This window comes from Ursus arctos, unplaced genomic scaffold (assembly GCF_023065955.2).
Source record: "Ursus arctos isolate Adak ecotype North America unplaced genomic scaffold, UrsArc2.0 scaffold_22, whole genome shotgun sequence".
Taxonomy (NCBI): Eukaryota; Metazoa; Chordata; class Mammalia; order Carnivora; family Ursidae; genus Ursus; species Ursus arctos.
In genome coordinates this window covers 51,142,286-51,160,680 of record NW_026622897.1, presented here as the reverse complement: position 1 = coordinate 51,160,680, position 18,395 = coordinate 51,142,286, and the positions used below count along the sequence as shown (strand labels likewise).

The 18,395-nt window shown below is 39.2% G+C and overlaps 1 protein-coding gene across 4 annotated transcripts in view; it reads right to left on the bottom strand.

Moving 5' to 3' along the window:
• Nucleotides 1-18,395, bottom strand: part of PAK1 (p21 (RAC1) activated kinase 1) — a 150,115-nt gene that overhangs the window by 42,396 nt on the left and 89,324 nt on the right. For all 4 annotated transcript variants that reach the window (XM_057316763.1, XM_026518166.4, XM_026518169.4 and 1 more), the window contains exons 3-5: nucleotides 7,919-8,019; nucleotides 7,273-7,420; nucleotides 4,012-4,049 (exon numbers count right to left, since the gene is read on the bottom strand). In XM_057316763.1, the coding sequence (XP_057172746.1) occupies nucleotides 4,012-4,049; nucleotides 7,273-7,420; nucleotides 7,919-8,019 (287 nt within the window). The remainder of the gene's footprint in view (nucleotides 1-4,011; nucleotides 4,050-7,272; nucleotides 7,421-7,918; nucleotides 8,020-18,395) is intronic.

The following is an 18,395-nucleotide window of genomic DNA, read 5'->3' as shown; positions in this document are numbered from 1 at the left end:
GAATTCAGGCAATAAAATGCTATCGAATCTGAGAGCCAGACCTCAAACAGATAAGCCACAGAATAAGTAACAGAATTTTAGTGCTAGAACGAACCTTAAAGATCATGCTTTACATCAAAAACTAGGAATGTACTGTATGGTGACTAACATAATAAAAAATTATTATAAAAACATAAAATAAGATACAAAAAAAAAAAAGATCACATTTTTTAAATGAACAAATCATTAGGACCAACAGCTCTCTGAAAACTTCCCTGTACTAGCTGGCAGAAAAGATCACTCTAACCAAATATGACGCCCCATCATACATTATTCATACCTCTCTTGCAGCCCTCGTCCCTCTAGTCTGCTGTTAATTTTTTTCCTCAAGGACTAAGATAGTGCATATTCATTTTTGTGTCACCAACACCTGGGCACAAAGAAGGTGCTAAGCAAATATTTATAGTATGAATGAATAAATGAAGCTTAGGAAAATGGAATTTTGTACTGGATTCTACCACTAATTTATTCAAGGGTAGACAGCAAGCCACTTAATCTCAGAATCTCAATTTCCTAACCTGTGTTATGGGAATAACAATCCCATCCAATTATTTCACCAATCAAGTGGGATGATCGGTATGAAACCAATATGGAAAATAATGATACGCTACCACAACGCAAACCACAATCCCCCAGGTAATACTAGTACGGAAATATAAAATACTGAACCACAGGGGAAAATGTTATGAATTGAGGGATAAAATGTCCTTGACAGCCTGAGTGGTTTTAATTGTAGATACTAAACCAGGTTTTTACCAAGCAGGTGTTCTCCTCTCTGCCATATGGCATGAGCCCCAGGGCTCCTCCTCTTCATGAACGAACGACATAGCTATGGCTTTACTGTAGTCTCCTTTATAAGACCTCTTGACATCATCTTTCTCAGTTCCCTGCCACAGTGAAAAGTATCCTGGACTGGGACTCAGAAGACCCTAGTTCTAATCTGATCCTGCCACCATCACTAATTATGAGTCTTTAAGAAAGTCTGTTTTCTACCTGTGAAATGGGGATGGGTAATGGGGATGGATAATGCTTTCTTCACAAGGTAACTGTGAGGACTATCCATACTAACCATAAATAGTTATTAGCATGGTGCCTGGCACACACCAGCCCCTCAATAAATGATAGCTGTCACTCTGTAAAAGCATAAACACATTTGAGCCACAAAGCACAGCTCAGCTTTGTTTAGACCCCTTCTTCAATAATTAACTGTTCAATAATGGGGAGAAACTCCCAAAGATCTTAACACTCACAAATTCTTTCCCCTCCTTTAATTACATCTCTTCCATTTGATGAAAGAATGAACCAGGGGAAAGCAATGCAGACTGGGAATCAGATACCTCTTGCCATTAACCCTTCTCTATCTCAGCATTATCATCTATAAAACAAGGATAATAACCCACCTCATTAAACTCCTGTGAGGATTAAAAGACATAGTGAATAAGAAAGGACCCAGGATGTTACAAAGGCCCTGGACATGTGAACATTTTTTATGATTGGCAGGAAAGTAAATGACTCCAAGTAAACCAATCCCTACTGCTGGAAGCATGGATTAAAGTATTTCGATGGTGACTCAGTATTGTGTTAGAACTTACCATTCCCCTGTTTAAAATTCTTTAATAGCTTCGCATTACCTTTAGGGTAAAGATAAAACTTCTACATGATCTGACCTGCCACTATTCCTCCTCATCACCCACCTTTCATGCATTCACACTTCACATTCCAAACATAACAAGCTACTTGCAGTTCTCTATAAAAGCATACTTTGTGAACCTCCTTGTCTTTGCACATGTTATTTATTTTCTCTTTGCCTGGAATATCCTCATGTCTCCTTAATTCTTGCCCTAGATAACAAACTCCTCAACTCAGACTCTACCATCAAGAAGTTTTCTCTTATAAACAAACTGAGGGCTACAGAGGGGAGGGGGGTGGGGGAATGGGATAGACCGGTGATGGGTAGTAAGGAGGGCACGTATTGCATGGTGCACTGGGTGTTATACACAACTAATGAATCATGGAGCCTTACATCGAAAACCGGGGATGTACTGTATGGTGACTAACATAATATAATAAAAAATCATTATTAATAAAAAAAAAAAAAAAAAAGTTTTCTCTTATACAGCCAACCTTTTATTCAGTAAACGGTTCCTTGCCAGATGCCACAGATACAGCAATTAACAAGTCAGACGTAGCCCCTGGCTTCATGAAGTTTTAACACAGTGTACTGTAACTGCTTGTGCCTTCATGTTGCTCATAAGACTGGGAGACCCTTAGGAGTTGGGACAATGTCTGATTCATTTCCATGTTGTCATTTCTCCATACAACACCTGGCATAGAGTGGGGGTTCTGTAAATATTTAAAAAATCAATATGACGAAAACCACCTTTGTACAAGAGAAAGCGTCAGGTGTAAAGAATTGCAGTATTCTCTTATACATATCAGAGCTTACTATTTATAAGACCCTTTCAAACATCAACATCTCATTTTATCTGCTCTGAAAAATGGAACTTGTGAGTCGAGAGAGACAGAGAGACCTTTGCGGTCATCTAGCTTCTTTTTTAAGTTTTTTATTTTAATTCCAGGACTGTTAACATACAGTGTCTATTAGTTCTAGGTGTACAATATAGTGATGAAGCAACTCTATGCATTACACAGTGCCCATCACAAGTGCCCTCCATAATCCCCATCCCCTATTTCACCCATCCCCCACCCACCTCCCCTCTGGTAACCATCAGTTTTGTTCTCTATAGTTAAGAGCCTGTTTCTTGGTTTCTTTTTTTCCTTTGTTTGTTTGTTTTGTTTCTTAAATTCCACATGCGAGTGAAATCATATGGTATTTGTCTGCTTTATTTCATTTAGCACGATACTCTCTAGCACTACTCATGCTGTGGCAAGTGGCAAGATTTTATTTTTTTATGGCTGAATAATATTCCATTATATATATAAATATATGTGTATACATATATATAGATACACACACACACACAAATACACACACACCACTTCTTCTTTATCCATTCATCTATCAGTGGACACTTGGTTGGCTTCCATAATTTGGCTATTGTAAATAATGATGCTATAAACACAGGGGTGCATACATCCTTTTGAATTCATGTTTTTGTATTCTTTGGGTAAATACCCAATAATGGAATTACTGGATTGTAGGGTAGTTCTATTTTTAAAATTTTGAGGATGACGTCATCTAGCTTTACTTTCCAGCCAATTCATCAGTGATCCCTATAATATTCAAGTGACAGGGCATTCACTACAATGTCAGAGAACAGAACAAATGACCTTAAATGAACGGATTCTGCTCCCTTCAACAACTAGTCTTTTTTTTTTTTAAAGATTTTATTTATTTATTCGACCTTTAGAAAGACAGCCAGCGAGAGAGCGAACACAAGCAGGGGGAGTGGGAGAGGAAGAAGCAGGCTCATAGTGGAGGAGCCTGATGCGGGGCTCGATCCCATAACGCCGGGATCACGCCCTGAGCTGAAGGCAGACGCTTAACCGCTGTGCCACCCAGGCGCCCCTCAACAACTAGTCTTAATTCTGGTTTTGGGGACCCTACCAACAAAAAAGAGGGAATATTCTTCTAAATTCAGGTATTTGAAGACATGTCCAGGTAAGGCAAAGTGTATCATCCTCATTTTATTGATGAAAAAACTGAAGTTCAGAAAGGCAAATTGGCTTTCCCAAGGGTCAAAGCTACAAATAAAAAACTGAGTCTAGATGTCAGTTCTGGTTCCAATTTAGGATTTCTGGAACACTAAAAAATTAAATCTAGAAGGGATACCTACTGTTTATTAAGTCCAATTCCTCTACTGTATAGATAAAAACTATGAGGGCCAGCAGGTAGGGGGCATGGAGTGACCAAGCTGAGTGTCCCCCAGTCCAGGCTCTGCATCTACCACACTGTCTTGATCCCTAACCACCAGGCCTGCCCATATCAGAATAAAGAAAATAAAGACTTACCAAAGTGTTAGAAGAATTATAATCCTCAGCTGATTTATCTGCAAAGGGAAAAAGACAAAGGACTCAGTCAGTAAATAATTACAATTAATCCATTCTTGAGAGCTAAGGAAGCCTATCCAGTCAAGCACTTGCCAGGCTCAGAGAATAACAACCGTATTACTGGTACTATGGGCCTGACACCATACTAAAGCATATTATACACATTACCTCCTATAATCCTCACTATAGCTCTGAGTACTATTATAATGTCTACTTTCATAGATTTGGAAACTGAGGTTCAGAGAAGTTAAGTAATTTGCCCAGGGTACACACAGGTTAAACAGGAGTCAACATTTGAATCCAAGTCTAATTCTAAATATTATGATAAAACTGTATCCACATCAACTATATCATCATCAATGGTCAAGAAAATTTCCTGCAATCTAAGAGAAAGGGATAGAATTCATGTCCTGAGCTATCCATGACAAATCATGACCAGTTGTGGCTTTGGCTTTTAAAAAGGATCTTTCTACATCCATGTCTACTTCCTATAGGGAAAGAAAAACAGGCTTAGGAAGAGAAGCATTAATCATGTCAAGTCTAACTTAAGGCAGGGTCTTATTTCTAAGAATAGACATAAGCTTCCTCAATGAGGCAATTAGCACATTTCACTGATTTTGAAATGTAAATTTTTTCACATTAACATCTCTGAAAGAGACAAGAGTCCTACAATCAAAGGCATTTCATAGTTTAATTGGCCACTTTTCTTCTTTAGTGGTATATAAAATAATGGTGCAGCTTACAATTAATGATATCTTATACCTAATAAAATATGAAACACAGACTCAATGGAGATGTCAGCAAGAAAATAAGTTTAAAAGCCAAATACTGTGTTTGGTTTTAAACTTTAATTCGTACAGACTTAAGAAGAAACTGACTTAGCCAGTTCAACACTAATGGTATTAAGGAGAAATATTCTACCAAATCCAACATATTCCTCACCAAGAACCAAGTCCAGAGAATGTCCAAGATCTCAATTCCACCATATAAGAAAGTGTCAGGTACAGCTTCTTTGATCCTATGACAAATCATGAACCCACAAGCTGTGACAATATATTCTTTAAAAAAAAACCTGAATAACCAGCTGTACCCTGGAGAAATTAATTCAGGATATACTTTAAATATAATTCCATCACATATCAGTTGATTCACCCTGAGTAAGTCCCTCAGTTTCTCTAAGCCTAATTAATTTCTCCAAGTCTGTGAAATGGGGATAATAGTCCCTTACCAACCCCCCCAGGCCGTCATGAGGATCAATGAGATAATTCATGTGCAAGCATCCAAACTGAAGTAGTATTCTCAGAATCAATAGTATGAGAAGGGAAACAGGAAAAGGAGAGAGACGGCATTAAAAATAAACTGTGCCAGGGGTGCCTGGGTGGCTCAGTTGGTTAAGCGTCTGCCTTCAGCTCAGTCCTGATACCAGGGTCCTGGGATCAAGCCCTGCATCGGATGACTCCCTGCTCAGCAGGAAGTCCACTTCTCCCTCTCCCTCTGCCTCCCTCTCCTTCTGTCTCCCTCTGCTTGTGCACATTCTCTCTCTCTCTCTGTGTCAAATAAATAACATATTTTAAAAAAATAAGTTAAATAAAAATAAATAAATTGTGCCAAATATACAGTTTTGTCTAGAAATTGGCCCTGGACTTCAACTTCTAAAAAACTAAAAATTCTCCACTTGCGTGTGCACACACACACATATACACATGTGCACAAATTTATACACGCAGAAGGAGATGTATAAACACACATCTATACATTCTATACATATACAGTGTTATTCATATATGCATGCACAGGTGATCTTATACACATTTATCTTAATGTGTGTATCTATACACAGGTTAATTCATGAATACTTCGGTGGACTTTAATTCCAAACATATGCAAACCCACAGAGCTATGCCTCCATATACATATTTGGTACGTGTACACATCTACACACATGTACACATAAACAGAGATTCTTCCAAAGACTTCGGTGCCGAGGCTTTCAAAGCTAGCTTCTAATGTGACGTTCATGACAAATGCCTTAAAACACAAGCTCTAATCTCCTGACTAGAAAACTCTCCCACCCAGCACCCCTCAACCCCAATTCCTCCTTGGAATGACCCAGTCCCTCAATGGGAGAAGTGAGACAGAGCCAGCAGGGCCAGACGTGAGGAAGGAAATCCTGCTGGGAACATGCATGACCCTCTCCTGGGTACCACCATGGCGGCATGGGCTAAGCTGCAGTTTGTCATCCTCACCATCTGTGCCCTTTGATACAAGCCAGATACTTGCTGGGGAAAGCATCCTTAAAAATTAGCTAGTTCATTCTGGTTCTAACCTTCTCCAACAATACTGCTCTTTGAAAGAGACAGCACGAACACTGGAAAGAGCTGCAGACTTAGAGTCAAGAGACCAGCTCTGCCACCAATTTACCCATACTAGATAAGCCTTTTTTGGCTTTAATGCCTGCAAAACAAGCGGGAACTGGAAGTAGTATATACTGAGGATATGTCTTGCTCTAACATCCTAAGATGCCACTATAAAAGCCAAGTTTCTAGAAATGTAGGCCTTCTGATTACTTATCTTGGAAAAGAAAAATCTCCCTACTACGGAAGGAGGTGCTCCAAATAGAGTTACTAGAGGCGACTAGTAAACTCAAACAGTGCTGGTCTGGGAATTAGGAGACCTGGATTCTAATCCCAATTCTGCCATTAAAAGCACTCTGAAAAACATAGTTCTTTACAGAGAGGGTACATTTAAGTACATTTATTATTTAGTGGCCTGTTTTACATTTGACTGATAAAAATTAATTCCTTAAGGAAGAAATTGGGCTTACCTACTTAAAAGATACACATTCAAATGTGTTATTAAATAACTTAATGATATTAAAATTGATAATGATAGCTACATTTCCATGGTGCTGTTTTACAACCTATTAAGAACTTTCATATCAATGAGCTCATTTATTCTTCACTACAGTCTCTTGAGACAGGAATTATTATTCCCATTTTGAGGCTCAAAATATATGTGTCATGCTACTTTTCAAAAATGTGCAGTTTCAGAGCAAAGACCCATCACTTTGGCTCTCAAATTCCAAAATCCCACCTTAAAGTACCATCCCCACTCTTTCCAATACTTTCTTCCCTTACCCCACACCAACAGGCATGTGGAGCTTTCCCACCCAGATGAAAACTCTCTTTTTTTCATAGACTGCTCTGGATTCAGTCCCCATACCTGTAAAGCTCATGTACTTCTGGCTGTTGGAGGTCTTCTTTGAGTTATAAAATTCCAATACATCCAGAACAGCCTGTGGGTTCTTCTTCTGCTCTGACTTAGTGATATTTGATGTCTGAAGCAGGCGAGCCCACTGCTCTGGCATCCCCTATAAAAGAGACATACAACATTATCAGGAAGGCACAGTCAAAGGAGATCCTGAAGGAGAAACTCTGATACCTACTGGCAGTTAAGGACAGGTTAAGTAATTCTTTCTCCCCATACCCTCAGAGCTCTCCACAAGCCTTGTTTATAGTTCCTATCTCATTGTATTAGTCATTTCTGGAGCTGTTTGCTCTTCACTAGGCTACTCCTCCTTCAGAACAGGAACCATGTATGATCTGTCTTTACAGTCTCAGTGCCCCGGGCAAAGCCTACTACCAAGGAGCCACTTAAGAGAGGTCTAGTTAAGGCGTGGAGATCCAAAGGCTTCTCTGCTACAATTCTGGAGGTGAAGAAAATGTCCCTCTCATGAATATAAGAAGACAGTAATGAGGGTCTCAGGCAAAGACAGAGGCATCAGGAATACTAAGGGGAAAAAATGAATCTAACAGTGCATAGTCAGAACTTTCAAAGACCAAAGCCCTCTCTGTGACCCAGGACTTACTGTAAACTCCCCTGTGACAGCATCAAAACCAACATGAATCGTGTGCTCAAAATCTGAAGGAAGAGAGATCTCTGGCCGTTCTTTCTCCTTCTTTTTATTTGCTGCAAGAGAAACAGGGAAAAGGAAATCAAAAACAAGCACATTACAATTTTTTGGCTTATTTAACTCTTTGTTGAGCTGTGGGCTCCTTTGAAGACTAAGGGCTGTCTATTTCACGTAAGTATTGACAGAGCCGAATGCCAGACTTAGACTGGAACAGGTGCTCAAAGCATGATTAAAGAACTTAATTTTTTGTTGAACTAAAGGAAGGGAGGGAAAGAAAGAATATTCCTCAGAGTTTAAAGTCCTGGCTCTACCACTAATGAGCCATTTGATCCAGGGCGAGTCACTTCCTTTTTCTGAACCCTGGTTTCCCCAACTATAAAAAGAGAAGGCTCAGATAAATGATCTCTAAAGTCCTTCCAGCTCTGACATCCTACATTCTATGAGCTTCTACGACCTGCATCCTACTGGTTTGGTATTTGAATATGGATGGCTTTAAGGTTCTCTAAAGTTAGAGAAGTTTAGATCTGGATGTTATTTTAGTAATATAAATCACTAATATTTTATCAGATGCTTACCAGACAATGGTTCTAGTTCTTTACATGTATGAATTTACTTTGGCCTCATGGCAACCCTATCAGTTAGATACTATCTTCCTTATTTTGCAGGTAAAGAAACCGAAGCATAGAGATTAAGTTACTTGCTCAAAATCACATGGTTAGTAACTGGCAGCATCCAGACACAAACCCAGGCAGTCTGGCCCAGAGCCTGAGCTCAAAACCACTATGCTATACTGCCTCCCCAGACTAGGACCTTAAAGGATTATTCAGACCAAAAACTTATAGTCATCCACTTGTAGTGATCGCTCTCCCATCAAGGGTCATGAGTAAAATAGATGTTTACTAAGGTCCTGCTGACCTGGCGCAGAAAAAGCTTCAACACTTAGGAATTGTGCTAAAGTAAAGTACCCTTGTCAGGGGTTCAATTATGTCCCCCAAAACTCATATGCCCTAACTCCAAGTAGCTCAGAATGTGACCTTATTTGGAAATAGGGCCCATTGCAGATATCATTAGTTAAGTTATGATTAGGTCGTACTGGAGCAGGGTAGACCGTCAAACCAGTTAAGACTGGTGTCCTTATAAAAATAAGAAATTTGAAGACAGATGCACACAAGGAGAATAGCATACGAAGATGAAGAAAGATGTCAGAGTGATGCTTCTTCAAGTCTAGGAACACCAAAGATTGCCAGCAAACCACCAGAAGCTAAGGAAGAGGCAGGCATGGAACAGATTTTTCTTCACAGCTCTCAGAAGGAAACAACCCTGCAGACAACTTCATCTTGGAATTCTAGCCTCCAGAACTGAAACAATAAATTTCTGTTGTTTAAGCCGCCTAGTTTGTGGTACTTAGTTATAGAAGCTCTATAGATACAACTCTCTTCCAGCTTAAAGGAGTTTCAAGGTCTTGGTATCAAGCTAGACCTCAGCAGGCATCTGCAAAGCAATCCCACTGAAACAGGCTAAAATACCTCCCAAGGCTCAGCCAGATAATCTTCCTTCTTAAATGGGGACCTACAAAGCCCAGATTTTAAACATCTGTAGAAACCCTCCTTATTTCTCCAGCCAAGGCTCCTCCTCCTTCAATGTTCTAGGGAGGAGGCCATCTGGTCTATACTCCCAGGGACTCCTACACACACTTGGGGGAACTGATTCAGAGGCTAACTGCAAAAGCTACTATTTATTGAGCTCTTACCATGTGCCAAGCATGTGCTATAAATTTTATATGCATCATGTCACCAAATATTCATACAACCCTGCAAAACAGATATTAACATCTGCATTTTATAGGTAAGGAAACATAAGTACTTTTTTTAAAATAATTTGCTTGATCATTCCCAAGTTTCAGTGACAAGCCTATCCTAAAAGTATTAGACATTGGCCATCTAGGCTCACAGGCCTGAAAGGCAAGACCAGAATATCCCCTCTTTAAGGCAAGTCATCAAGGAAAGCCCAGGAACCCTAAGTCTCTGGTCTTCCCCACTATCAATCCCTCAATGAAACCACCAGAGTTTTCTCCTTATGGAAGTCGTGTTTCACACTGTCAAGTCAAGGCCCCAAATCCTTGGCTCCATGACAAGACATTTCCCCTTCCAGAAATGCCCGGGATCATATACCAGCAAGGGTCCAAAAAAAACCTATAAGCCCAAAATTCACCACTAAGAGAATTCACTCCAGGGGCACCTGAGTGGCTCAGTCAGTTAAGCGTCCAACTCTTGGTTTCAGCTCCAGTCATGATCGCAGGATTCTGAGACTGAGCCCATTGCTGGGCTCCGTGCTCAGCACAGAGTTTGCTTCTCTCCCTTTCTCTCTCTCTCTGCCCCTCACCACCCTCATGTGCTCACTAGCATGCTCCCTCACTCTCTCCTTCTAAAATGAATAAATAAATAAAATCTTAAAAAAATAAAAAAATAAAATAAAATAATTCACTGCAGTACTTAAGAACTTGGCTGGGGTTAGACAAAGACTGAATGCCAGGCTTCTCTGGGCCTCTGTCCTTAGAGATCAGATTAAAAGTATAGGCTGAATTATAGTAATCAAAACAGTATGGTACTGGCACAAAAATAGATACAATGATCAATGGAACAGAATAGAGAGCCCAGAAATAAGCCCATGCTTATACAGTTAATTAATCTATGACAAAGGAGGCAAGAATATAGAATGGGAAAAAGACAGTGTCTTTAATAAATGGTGCTGGGAAGACAGAAGAGCTACATTCTTTCATAAAAGAATGAAACTGGACCACTTCTAACACCATAGACAAGAATAAACTCAAAATGGATTAGACCTAAATGTAAGAGCTGAAACTACAAAAATCCTAGAAGAGAGCCTAGGCAGCAATTTCTCTGACACTGGTCGTAGCAACGTTTTTCTAACATTTTCCCTTGTCACCTAAGGCAAGGAAAACAAAAGCAAAAATAAACTATTGGGATTACATCAAAATAAAAAGCTTCTGTATAGCGAAGAAAAGCATCAAAAAAAGCTAACCTACTGAATAGGAGAAGATATTTGCAAATGATATATCCAATAAGGGGTTAACATCTAAAACATACAAAGAACTTTCACAACTCAACACCAAAAAAAAAAACCCAAAAAACAAAAAAAAACCCCACAACAACAACAATCTGATTAAAAAATGGGCAGAGGATGCGAATAGGCATTTTTCCAAAGAAGACATCCAGATGGCCAAAAGACATATAAAAAAAAATGCTCAACATCACTCATCATCAGGGAAATACAAATCAAAACCACAACAAGATATCACCTCACACTTACTGGAATGGCTAAAATGAAAAACACAAGAAATAACAGGTGTTGGTGGGGATGTGGAGGAAAGGGAAAACTTGCACACTGTTGGTGGGAATGTAAACTGGTACAGCAATGTGGAAAATAGTAAAGAGGTTCCTTAAAAAGTTAAAAATAGAATTATATGATCCAGTAATCCCACTACTGGGTATTTACCCAAAGAAAACAAAAACACTAATTTGCATAGATACATGCACCCCTCTATTTATTAGTATTATTACAATAGCCAAGATATGGAAGCAGCCTAAGTGTCCACTGATAAACAGATAAGGAAGATGTGCGTATGTGTGTTTACACACACACACACACACACACACAGGAATAAAAGTACCTTGCGATAACACAGATGGATTGGAGGATATTATGCTAAGTGAAACAAGTCAGTCTGAGAAAGACAGACATCACATGATTCCACTCGTATGTGGAATCTAAAAAAAATGAATACACAAACAAAAATCAGAATCAAACCTATAATTACAAAGAACAAAACTGATGGTTGCCCAGCCTATGGGGTGGGGAGGTGGGCAACACAGGTGAAGGGGAGTGGGAGATACAGGCTTCTGGTTATGGAATGAACAAGTCACAGCATAAGGAATACAGTCAGTGGTATTGTAACAGCACCATATGGTGAACATAGCACAATGTATAAACTTGTTGAATCACTATGTTGTACACCTGAAACTGAAGTAATGTGTATCAACTATGCTCCAATAAAAATAAAATTTTTTTCAAGTATAGGCTGTGGACTAAAACAGACCCCCAAATACAAAGCTACGGCCCCAATGTTCAAGAAGAGCTGGACTGCATATATATGATCCCCTTGTACTGCCTTTCCCAGTTAACTTGTCTGAGGCTCACTAACAGACCGAATATTCCTACAGGGCAAAGAAAGTATCAGTATACCTTACAGCACTTTATAGCAGATTTATATTTCATAATAATCACTGTCATTTGTATCATGTTGTAATGCTTACAAAGCACTCTCACATATATTACTTCACTAGAGCCTCGAAACAACCGTGTGATGAGCCGGGCAGTGGTTATGGTGCCTATTTGAGAGAAGAAGGAACAGGGGTTCCAAGAAGTTAAGTAACCTGCACAAGGTCACAGAGCAAGTTAGAAGGAGATCTGCAACCAAACTGAGGTCTTCAGCCTCCCAGCCCCAAGGTCTTCCTGTTCTGTTTCTCTGCCTCTTACCGACTACTGCTGCTCACAAGTATGTGTCTCTCCTCTTTCTCCCCATCTCTCTTCCATTCAGTCTCCAGGTTACTAATGATTTCCTAGTCCAGGTAGTGATCAAATTTATCCACTTCTCCATTTGCATTGCCACCACCCTATTTCAGGCATTGTTATCTACGGCCTTGGATCATTGTAACAGTAACTTGTTACCTGCGATCCGGTCTCCTCCGGTGCACACGGCAGCCAGGGTGATCTATAACCTTGCTATTCAAAGCAGCATCAGCACAACTCGGGAGACCATTAGTAATGTAGGATCTCAAGCTCCAACCCAGACCTACTGACTCAGAATCTGAATTTTAATGAGATCCCAAATGATTCATGTGCAGATAAAAGTTTGAGAATCAAGAGAATGAGAAGACAAACCACAAGTAAAAAGAACATACTTGCAAAAGATATATCTGATAAAGAATTATTTTCCAAAATATATGAAGAACTCTTAAAACTCAACAAGAAGAAGATAAACAATCCGATTAATAAAACGTTCCACCCTGGTATAAGATGTTAATAGTGGGAAAGGCTGTACATGTGTGGAGGCAGGAGCTATACAGGTACACAAGGTATACTATATACCTTCCACTCAATTTTGCTGTGAACCTAAAACTGCTCTATTTTTTTTTAAGTTTCTGAAGCTCTGCTCCACAGACTTGTACCTCTTCCTAACCTAGTCATACACTCTATACCAGCTACACTGAACCAGTTCTGTCCCCGAACATAATGAGCTCTTTCACACCTCTTCACGTCTTCTCAAGGTACACCCTTTGCTTATGAATCCTGCCTTGCCCTTTCCCTTCCCTCACTACCTCAGCCCTTAATTTACCCTTTTCGAGAGTCAGTTTAAAGGTCATCTCTTCTCTGAAGTCGTCCCTGATCTCTAGGTTGGGTAGTCCTTCACCCTCTCCTCTTTTCCCACAGCACCATTATAGTAATTGCCTATTTTATAGGTTTATCTACCAACGAGACTGAGCCTCAAGTGCAGGGGCCATGTCCAATTCATCATGGATCCCGAACAGCTAGCACACACCTGGCACAAAACAGCAAATGAAGAAAGGAACAAATGACCAAATACCTAACTCAACCTGGCAAGGGTCTAAGGAATCTGTCCAAGACAGGCAAATTCCCTCCAGGACAGGAATAAATGTTTCATTTTTACGAGGTCTGACTTGACTTTTCATAATCCTTGTTACCCAGCTACCTAGTCCTGTTTGAAAACCCTGCTCCGTGGGAGGTCAGCACACTGGCCAAAAGAAATTCTGAAGTCCTAATGTCTCCACTGACCCAGGATAATCCTGATGAAAGGCAGCAAAATGGGGTGGGGGTGGGGGTGGGAGAGGAGGAGGGGAGAAATAAGAAGGTCTAGAGTCCAAGCCAGTTTTGCCCCTATACACCATACAGTCCAGGTTCTCAGCTTTCTCATGTGAACAATGGAGAGAATGGACTAGACGATTATAAGGACCCTTCCAGCTCCTACATTCCACGAGTCTATGAAAACAGAAAGATGAATACTCCCAAAGCTCTGTAGCTAGATTCTTCCTGAATGGCACCCCACAGTTTTTAATAGGTACTCCATTCACATCATCTCATATAATCACCACAATCCTAAGAGACAATTTTTATTTGTAGATTAGGAAATTGAAGCACAGACCTGCCTACAGTTATTGAAGTGACTGAAATTCAAAAGGTGTGGCTTCAAAGCCAAGGCTACTTGGCTTCTACTGTTTTACTTCTCATAAAGAATTTCAAGTTGAGTCAAGAAAACATACTTTGGTAAAACAGGGAAAGGAAATAACATTGAATAAGAACTTAGGATGTATAAGATATCATATTTTCCTTAATTATTTTCCTTAATTCTTAAAATCCTATGAGATAGATTATTATTACTGTTATTTTACAGATGAGGAAACTTAAAAAAAATTAAATAATTTGCTCAAGCTCACATAGCTAGTAATAGCTGAGATTTGAACCCAGCTCTGATACCAAAGTTTCTTTCCTCAGTGTCTTACTGAGAACTATTTGCCTACATGCCAACTGCTACGGTTTAAGCTATTTATGCACTTGGCAATTTCCCTTCCAGAAGCAGCTGCTTTTAGAAAGGGAAGGCCAAGAGTTTACCAGGGCCCAAATTAAGCAGTCACTTATGACATAAGTCCATCTGTCTTACTCATAGCTAGAATGCATGGAACATGGTGCAGGGCTTTGGAATTCCTTACTGTTCCTAATTTTCCTCTGATCTAGTCACTTAAAAGATCATAGGGAAGAACAATTATGTTATTTTTACATTTTAGATTTTTGTTTTATACTTATGTATCTTCTATTTTTATATGTTATTTCTAGTTTATGTTATTAATATACTATATAATATACCATCATAGGCATGGAATGTCAATACAAAACAATCTCCAGTAATGGGGACACAGAGAGAGAGTGGCTCAGAGGATGAGTAGTCTATAGAAAAGAGCCCCAAGGAAATGAAATCAATCAACACATGAACAAACAGGGCAATGCTGAAGTTGGCTTCCACAGGTTACTCTTTGCCCCATACCTTTGCATGTACCTCCCATAGTCCCACCTCCGAGTTTTTGCTCACTTTTCCTTCTTCCTGTTTTAGAATGCTCTTCCTCACAATCTCCCTGTCAAACTCAGTCATCTGTTAAAGACTGGTCTAGGTCCCACTTCTCTTCCTGACCTCTCCTCCCTCTGTTAATTCCCAAGACACTGAGTCTGCCACACCACCGTGCATTTAGTCATTTCCTGTCTTGTATGATTCCTTGCTATTTGAAAGACTTAACCTCTTTACTTAAAATGTAAGCTTCTTGAGGACCATAATCATGGCTTGTAATTATGATTGTTAAACTTCCAAATCTTCCATTGAGCACCCAACACAGAATAAATTATTCAAGAACACACCAAAAATATTAGGAAGTAACCTTAGAGACTGTTATTTTACTCCCTAAAGAAAGAGGCCCTGAGATGTAAACTGACTCGACCTGCATCACAGAGCACATGGAAGTAAGACTCAGTTCACCTGATCAAATATTTTTTCCTTTGTGATAACCCCTGATCCCTACTGACTGATCTGACCGCAACTTCTGACTGAAATAATAGTTCAACATAGAGTAGAACTGGACTTTAAGAAGAGGAAGGGCTTGGCTGAAGTGAGAGAGGAGGGAAGTACAGGGGTAAAAAAAAAAAAAAAAAAAAAAAAAAGTCCGAGCTGGCAGGATTTATCCTGAGTGCTGTGCAATTGAGGCTGAGTACCCACTGGCTGGGGACCACCAGCAGGAAACAGGATACCTGAGGCAGGAAAGCAGGATGGAACTGGAGAAGTCATGCAGTCACAGAGCCACCTGGCGCTCTGTAAACCCCTTCCTGGAAGTAACAATCACCTCCCTCACATGTGTATAGCCCTTCACAAAGCCTTTTCACATTCACTGTCTCACTGGCTCCTTACAACAACTCCAAGGACCAGACAGCATGGATTATCCCCATTTCACAGCTGAGAAGACTGAAGTCAGGGAATTAAAAGAAATCTGTTCTGGACTAGGAGTCAGAGGAAGATGGATCCAGTATTCTCTTTGCCATTAACTCACTTTATGACCCTGGAAAAGTCACTTCCTTCTTCTGAGTTCAAGTCTTCAACTGTAAAATAGGTCACTGATCCATGTTCAGGTACAGATAAAGGTGGGTAAAAAGATCACCTTTCTGGAGAAAATAATACCTGAAAGAACTCATGAAGGATAAACAGGAGCTGGTCAGGCAGAGAAGGGGAAGGGCATTCCAGAGGGAAACAGAATAAACAAATGTCCAGGAAACAATAATCTCTGTCCCAGCTTTCCACCTGCCCAGCAAGTCAACCAAATTTAATAAACTCTTATTAGAGACGTACTCCAAGCTTGGGACTGAGGGGAGATACAATGGAGAAAATAAAGCAAACTCAGGATACTGGTAGGCCCATATCTCAAGGCCACAAACATCAGGCTACCTGGGATGACTGCTGCTGCTAGCAAATTTTTTTATGGTGACTAGCAAGTATGAGTCTAGAGGAATCTGATGAAAACCTTGTAAGTGAATGTTCATAGCATCACAGCAACATTATTCAAAACAGTCAAAAATCTTGTAAGTGAATGTTCACTTACAGTCAAAAACCTTATAAGTGAATGTTCACAGCATCACAGCAACATTCAAAACAGTCAAAAATCAAATGTCTCTCAACTGATGAACAGATGAATAAAATAAATAAAAATATGGTATACCCATACAACAAAATGTTATTCGGCTATAAAAAGAAATGAAGTCCTCATCCATGCTACAACATGGATGAGCCTTAAAAACATTATGCTGAATGAAAGAAGCCAGTCCCAAAAGGCCACATATTATAAGATTCCATTTATATAAAACGTCCACAGGGGGTGGGGGTATGGGTTAGCCCAGTGATGGGTATTAAGGAGGTCACGTATTACATGAAGCACTGGACGTTATACGCAAACAATGAATCATGGAACTTTGCATCAAAACTAATGATGTACTGTATGGTGACTAACATAGCATAGTAAAAAAACTTTCTTTTGAAATGTCCAGAAAAGTCAAATCCATAGACCGAAAGAAAATCAGTAGTTGCCAGGGACTTGAGGAAGAAGGAGATACGGTGAAGCACAGGGTTTCTTTTTAGGGCAGTGAAAAGGTACTGGAATTAGAGCACTGTGATGGCTGTACAACCTTGTGACTATACTAAAAACCACAGAACTGTACACTTTGAGACTGTCAACTGTATGTGAATTATATCTCAATTTTTTTAACCAAGTAAATGTAATTTACCACATTAAAATAAAGGAGAAAATGTATATAACTCAATTAATACAGAAAAAGCATTTGCTAAAATTTTATATGCAATTTGATTAAAACCTCTTAGCAAACTAGGATTATAAGGGAATTTACTTAACCTAATAAAAGCTGATTACCAAAAACACTAGAGCTAACATTATACTTAATGATGAAATGTTGACAGTTTTTCCTCCGAGATTACAAGTAAGATAAGAATGTCACTTCTATTTCTCATAATCCTGAAGGTATTAGCCAGTGAAACCAGGAAAGAAAAAGCAGCACAAGGAGAAGGATTAGAAAGGAAAAAACAAAACTATCACAATTTACAGATAATATGAGTGTATACAAACATAGAAAAATTCAAATAGGAGAAAAATCTTCACAACTTAGAACAGATAAGGTTCCGAAAACAGAACAGAAAGTATTGGAAAGGAAAGAATAAAATTGACTATATTAAAGTCTATCAAAGATACCATTAAGTGCATAAATGAAGATTTCTGCAATATACTGGCAAAAGGCTTATATCTAGATAAAAACTCCTGCAAATCAATAAAAAATTTTTCTTAAATGGGCAAAAGACTTGACCAGACATTTCAAAAAAATGTATACCTGAATGGCCAATTAACATGAAAAGCTGCTCAACCTCATTAAAGACTGCCAGTACTAAGTGGTGACAAAAAAGTAGAGTAAGTGCAACTCTCACGCACTGCTGGTGGGAATATATATTGAACAACTATGTGTTTCAACTTTGAATTTTTGGTATTATCAACCAAAGTTTAACACAAATATCCGCACGATCCAGCAATTTCACTAGGTATATGTACCCAACAGAAATGTGTGAACACATGTACAAAGACACGCATTAGAATGGTCAGAAAACATTACTCGTAACAGTCTATCGCTGAAACACCTTATGTTCATCAATAGTACAATGGAAAATATTCCTATAAGAGAATATTATATAGCAATGAAAATGAGCTTAACTGTATGTAAAAATACAAATAAATCTCACAAA